Raw genomic sequence first — 6,374 nt, 5'->3', positions numbered from 1 at the left:
TAACTCTTCCTCAGCCAGGCTTGGCCAGAATAGCGGAGCAAGTATAAGTATTAGTAGCATAGCAAAAATGCGTTCCTCGCCATTAATATGTTTGCTCGCGATAATTGTGGTCTATCAGAGAATCGATGACTGCATCTTTGATGCACTGTTAGTACATCATCTGAGAATATAGAATTAGTTATTTATAAGGGATTATCCTGGATCTATGCCGAGGTATTGATTGTGATTTTTAAATATCGTAGAATAGAATGTGATACGATGAGATAGAATGCAATAGAAACAAAGACAACAAACATGTTACCTACTCCTAACAGTCAAAGGGAACCTTTTAATTCCATTCTTCATTCTTTAATTAAGAATGAATCAAATCTCCCCAAGTAGGATTCGAACCTACGACCAGTCAGTTAACAGCCGACCGCTCCACCACTGAGCTATTGAGGAACAACGGAAGATTCGACCTCATAGCGTGCAACTCCCGTTCTCAACCCATGAACAATATGAGTCTGAAGCTTCCTTTGTAACTCCCGGAACTTCTTCGTAGTGGCTCCGTTCCATGTCTCATTTCATAGGGAACCTCAAAGTGGTTCTATTTCATTATATTCCATCTATATCCCAATTCCATTCATTTAATATCCCTTTGGTGCCATTGACATAAGAGATGTCATTTATAGTCTATATGTTTCTATATATGAAAAGTTAAGAAATTATCTTAATTATCATATAATAAGTAAAAAATTACAATAGAAAAGGAAAAGGAGGGCTTGTAATGATTTCTAAATCTTTTGTACTAGGTAATTTATTATCTTCATGCATAAAGATAATAAATTCGATCATTTTGGTCGGACTCTATTATGGATTTCTGACTACATTCTCCATAGGGCCCTTTTATCTCTTCCTTCTTCAAGCTCGGGCTATGGAAGGAGGAACTGAGGAGGAGGTAGCAGCAACAACTAGTTTTATTATGGGACAGCTCTTGATGTTCATATCGATGTATTATGCGCCTCTGCATCTAGCATTGGGGAGACCTCATACAATAACTGTCCTAATTCTACCCTATCTTTTGTTTCATTTCTTCTGGAACAATCACAAAAACTTTTTTTATTATGGGTCTACTACCGGAAATTCAATGCATAATCTCAGCATTCAATGTATATTTCTGAATAATCTAATTTTTCAATTATTCAACCATTTTATTTTACCAAGTTCAATGTTAGCCAGATTAGTCAACATTTATCCGTTTCGATGCAACAACAAGATGTTATTTGTAACAAGTAGTTTTATTGGTTGGTTAATTGGTTATATTTTCTTCATGAAATGGGTCAGATTGATATTATTCTGGATACGTCAAAATGTTTCTGACGACATGAGAGGTCGCCAAATGGGCCAAGAGGGTCAGGTCGTTACAATAAAAAGACGCCTTTTTATTGTAACGACCCGGCCCATTTGGCGACCCTCGGGTCGTCGACCGTCGGCCCTTATGAGTGGATTTTTGCCTACCCCAGGATTCGAACTCTAAACCTCCAGGCTTAAGTAGTAGAGTTTATGAATCCTGGTAACCAAGTGAGATCATCTCACTTGGTTACCAGGATTCATAAATCCTACTACTTAAGCCTGGAGGTTTAGAGTTCGAATCCTGGGGGAGGCAAAAATCCACTGACCAGGGGTGGAAAGTCCTAGTGAGTAACGGCACGGCCAAGGGTCGTCGGTCGACGACATGAGAGGTCGCCAAATGGGCCGACGACATAAGGGCCAACGGTCGACGACCCGAGGGTCGCCAAATGGGCCAAGAGGGCCGGGTCGTTACACTCGGGGCACCTTAGTGTGACGTAGCCGACCCAACCAGCGAGCTCCACGTGTCAACGCCGCGAACTGGATAAATTTTACCTCTGGGCGCCCGAACCTATTCCGGGCGCCCGGACCTCCGAGCGTCCGGATCCCCTCCAGGCGCCCGAACCTCCGAGCGCCCGGACCACCTTTCTCCAGAAACTCCTTCTCCTGCAAGACAAGGTTAGTCCAAGGCAATGTATATCTTGCAAAACAAAGTGTTAGCACAATTTATAATTTGACAAAAAGAGTATTAATTAGATTTCATCTCTCCAAGACCGGAATCTAGTCAAGATCTCGACTTAGAGTTCTGAAATTATTCTAAGTTGGATCGGCGCCTAAGTTTCCTTCCCGAGAACACGCCCTCACAGTCACTCCCATCCAGTTGTTGGAATGTATACTTAAAAGTTTAGCTTTTGTACACATTTATTTTGAAATAAAGAATCACATTGGTCAAATGTTTACATTTATTTGTTAAATGTAATTGTTCAATTAATTTATATAGTAGATAACATGGAGTGTGGAGTCACACTTAGAAGATCTTGTTGTCGGTTCTCTATAAATTATAAACAGTTGCTCACGACTAAGATGGAAAGGAACAAACCATCATAATAGACGTAGTGCAATTAAGTATTAGTTTATTTTGACTAATAAATTACACTGATACACTTTAAGTGTATTGAGTAGGATCATTTAGGTAAGTTCTTTTTGTACTGACTTAGTAAAAGAACTAGACCTTAGTTATTATGGAAGTGTGTGCTCTTAATCCTAATATAATAACAAGCATGTATATTTAGTATTTATTTCTTTGACTTATCAAAGGGTGAGGTTTAGCTCGATAAATCAATATGCCCGATAAGTTGGGAAATGATATTACTTATAGTATGTGTTGTTGATTATAGAAGGAATCTGTGTCCTAGTTATCTAGGTTGAGAATGTCCCCGAGAGGAGCTCATAAGTATTGCCATGTTAAACCCTGCAGGTGGACCTAGTCCAACATGACAATAAAGTTGGGTGGTACTACTCTTGGAGCTAGATATTAATTAAATGAGTTGTCAGTAACTCACTTAATTAGTGGACATTCGTAATCTTAAACACAGGGAGACTAACACATTCATGATAAGAAGGAGCCCATAATGTAATTTGGGATTGGTGCGGTAGTGCGGTAATAACTCTCTAGTGGAATGAGTTATTATCGATGAACTTGAGTTGTGTGTTCGGGGCGAGCACGGGATACTCAAGCTCATCGGAAGGCCAAAACCAATTTCTCCTCTAGGTCTCTGTTGTAGCCTCAATAAAGCCTCAAGTCCATCAAAAAAAAAGCCTATCTTGGTGTCTAAGAAGAAGTCGGTTCATTGCTTGGTGACCAAGCAATGGCCGACCACATATTCTCTAGAAGTGGCCGACCCTTGCCTTGGGCAAGGGGGCCGGCCGCAATATTTAAATTAGGAAGGTTGTTTTTGAATTTTAAATTTCCTTAAATATTTACAATTTGTAAAAATAGAGATTTTAAAAATTTATAAAATTTTCCTAATTTAAATTAGGCCACAAGGTTTTAAAAGAGAGTTGTAAAATTTATAAAACTTTCTTTTAAAAAGAAATATTATTAGAGATGTTTTAAATTTTAAAACTTGGTTTTAAATTTTAAACTTTCCTTTTAATATCCACATTAGAAAAAAAAAGAGTTTGTAAAATTTTATTAGAAGTTTTCTTCTTTTAAATTTTATAAAAAAAATTTTCTTTCTTTCCCTTTTAATAAGTGGCCGGCCACCTTTGTCACGCCCCGGAGGAGTCTCTGTCCGAAGAAATTTCGGCAGCACCTCCCCTGTACGGCGGACAATCTGAAACTTTCTACATACACAATATACATCAGCCACAGGCGGCTGGAATATATACACACAACCATGCAGTTATATATATATCATCAGCCCACTCGGCTGGAACAAAACCAAAACACAAAGACTACTAGCCGGCTAGGCTTACACAACCAACAACAAATACAAAATACCACATAACAACATCAACACTCCAAAAAAACAAAACCGGAGTACAGAGCTAAACAAACTGATACATAAACAACAAAAGATAAGTGAAACCAATAAGTCTTCTGATGTGACGTGGGGACCAGCAGACAGGATATTCCAAGCGACACCAAAACCAACCTGGTACCTGAAAAAGATAGTATCAACGGGGGTGAGTTCAAAAACTCAGCGAATACCAATGGACATGAGTAGTAAGATATATCTAACAGCAACAAATATGGAATACAGCTTCCTAATCATATATAGGGAATACGCAAAACTGAAAGGTAACTGAGGAAGCTGTACTCACCAGGAACTCCTATCCAGACAAAAGGGTCGCCAAACTGAAAGTGCCAATAATCCTGTATGCAGGTCAAAAGTATGTATCCAACCAAAATGCAGCAACCAAATGCAGCAAACACATTCATAAAAATATAAATGCATCAATGCATATGATGCTAATGATGCGTCCTGGTCACCCCTGACGCCAGTCAGTCATCTCACACACAATGGTGAGACCGAGTGGGTAGGGCTGTGACAACCGTGCACTCTACCATCACCATACCTGATGAGTGACTGAGTGGACGGGATGCTGTCGGAGTACTCCTGTCCTCTGACCCCAAATCATGGGGAGCTCAATGCTCTCATCTCCCGGTACACGATGATGGGGAGGTATCTCTGCCGGCTACCACGCCGAGTCACCTGACCAACGGAGCCAAACAGAGTCCACCGTCTGCCGGCTACCACGCTGCTACACTAAATGCCAGCGGAGCCAAACAGAGCGGAACTGACTGCCGACTACCACGCTGAGTCCTCAGACCAACGGAGCCAAACAGCAGAACCGCCACACACCTGTCTGATATACCACTAATCCATGAGTGGTGGTGTGTGCAGTACATGTAACTGGCGATGTGCTCAACCATAGTAGAGCCGACAATCGCGCAGCATGCAATCATGATGCATGACACTAAGCATGGTCATAAACTGATCAACATAACCATATCCATATGTATAAAATGAGTACGGTAAAAATCGATGGTCACATACCAAGATCTAGAGTACACAGGTCAAATAGAATATCAAAAACCTATGTCCTGAACATAATAAGTATGGAATGTCCCGATCAGCATAAAGAAAAATCCATATATACATAATATAGGTACCACAGTATCAGTATGTCAAATCCACGGATCTAGGGTATACTGGTCCTCTATGATATAACAACCTAGATCCTAAACATATCCCCCTTCCATAGCATATGTACCTACAATATGCACAGATCAAAACCACAAGATCTAGGTACACGAATCATATATGATATACCAATAGAAACACACAATCCAAGCATGGCATAAAAACCTAAGTATCAGATAATTTGGATATACATGTCAAAAATAAAAATCCAGAGTCTAACCCTAACCTCAGTAAAGCATGGTATGTCACTCTAGAAACTAAGATACTCATGGTAATAAAGTACTCATGGCAATAAGATACTCATGGTAACAAATCACGAGACATAAGTACGGATACTTCACAAGCGACAAATCTAACATGCTATGGATATCAAACATTGACATACCAAAGGCAAACATGTTCATTGCTTGTAGTTATAAAATACTATGCATATCCAATGACAATATCATAAAAGATAAGTCAAGAGGTACCCGCCTCCAATGTAGATCGAATCGAACCAATCCGATGTCGAGATGCTCGTCCCGCATCAAAGTCCTGTGTCAACCGATATACATACATTTATTTAGCTAAAGTTTCATAAGGATAGCTAATCAAAATCCCTAAGGACAATTTAGGGAAAACCCCCAATCACATAAACCTCTACCTTCCTAGATTAAATCCAACGATTAACTTGGGTTAATTATCTTAACCCTAATCATACCGTTAGATTAATTTCAATCACACATGAACTACTAACAATTAACTATGTAATCCAATTCAACACATATATTAAATCCTTATCCTTACCTCAAGTTCACAACCGTATTCACAGCCATTGATCCACAGAAATCAACCTCCCCCTCACAATCGTTGTTGCTGCTAGAACAAAGTACACCCCGGCAGATCCCCTTGCTGAAATCTTCCCCTCAGCGCACAACGCTTGGCTGGAAACTCTTCCTCGCAGCCGTGATTTCTAATCCACAGCAGGGCAAATTCTTCACTGAACAGATCACGTACGAGGATCAATAATGGAGATCAAGAATTCAACAAGGCATTCAAATATAACCTACTTCCATATTCTATCCACTAACCTTACTGATCTCTAACACCTTCAATCCGTGACCTAGCCGCAAGGGAATCTGAGGGAAGATTCGGCCGACTGTGGTCCCAACCTAGGGCACAGGAATTTGGCCGAATCGAGCAGTGGTGGCTCGGGAAACATGGTGGCCGGCGCCAATGCTAGGCAAAAAGCGATCGAGTCGGGAAAACTGTGGCACAGCGTGGAGGAGGCCGACGCTAGGGCTGAGGAGCGGCTCGACTGGCCGTGGCTCGAGTGTCGCCGGCGCTTGGACAGGG

At 40.7% G+C, this 6,374-nt stretch overlaps 1 protein-coding gene and 1 non-coding gene across 2 annotated transcripts; one reads left to right on the top strand and one right to left on the bottom strand.

Moving 5' to 3' along the window:
- Positions 1-369: 369 nt before the first annotated feature.
- Positions 370-441, bottom strand: TRNAN-GUU. Its single transcript has one exon. It is a non-coding gene; the product is annotated as a tRNA-Asn (tRNA).
- A 325-nt stretch (positions 442-766) lies between these two features.
- Positions 767-6,047, top strand: LOC122000665 (uncharacterized mitochondrial protein AtMg00370-like). The gene is made up of 2 exons (XM_042555073.1): positions 767-1,370; positions 5,851-6,047. The coding sequence occupies exons 1-2, from the start codon at positions 767-769 to the stop codon at positions 6,045-6,047; spliced, it is 801 nt and encodes a 266-aa protein (XP_042411007.1).
- The last annotated feature ends 327 nt before the right edge of the window (positions 6,048-6,374 follow it).

This window comes from Zingiber officinale, chromosome 1A (assembly GCF_018446385.1).
Source record: "Zingiber officinale cultivar Zhangliang chromosome 1A, Zo_v1.1, whole genome shotgun sequence".
NCBI classification, from domain to species: Eukaryota; Viridiplantae; Streptophyta; class Magnoliopsida; order Zingiberales; family Zingiberaceae; genus Zingiber; species Zingiber officinale.
This window is presented reverse-complemented; position numbering and strand designations above follow the sequence as displayed.

What these genes read in the sequence shown, in the direction of transcription:
- LOC122000665 (XM_042555073.1), top strand. Translation starts at nt 767, where the DNA reads ATGATTTCTAAATCTTTTGTACTAGGTAATTTATTATCTTCATGCATA. An exon ending in TGTTTCTGACGACATGAGAG is followed by an intron (nt 1,371 to 5,850) that starts GTCGCCAAATGG and finishes CCGTATTCACAG; the next exon opens with CCATTGATCCACAGAAATCA.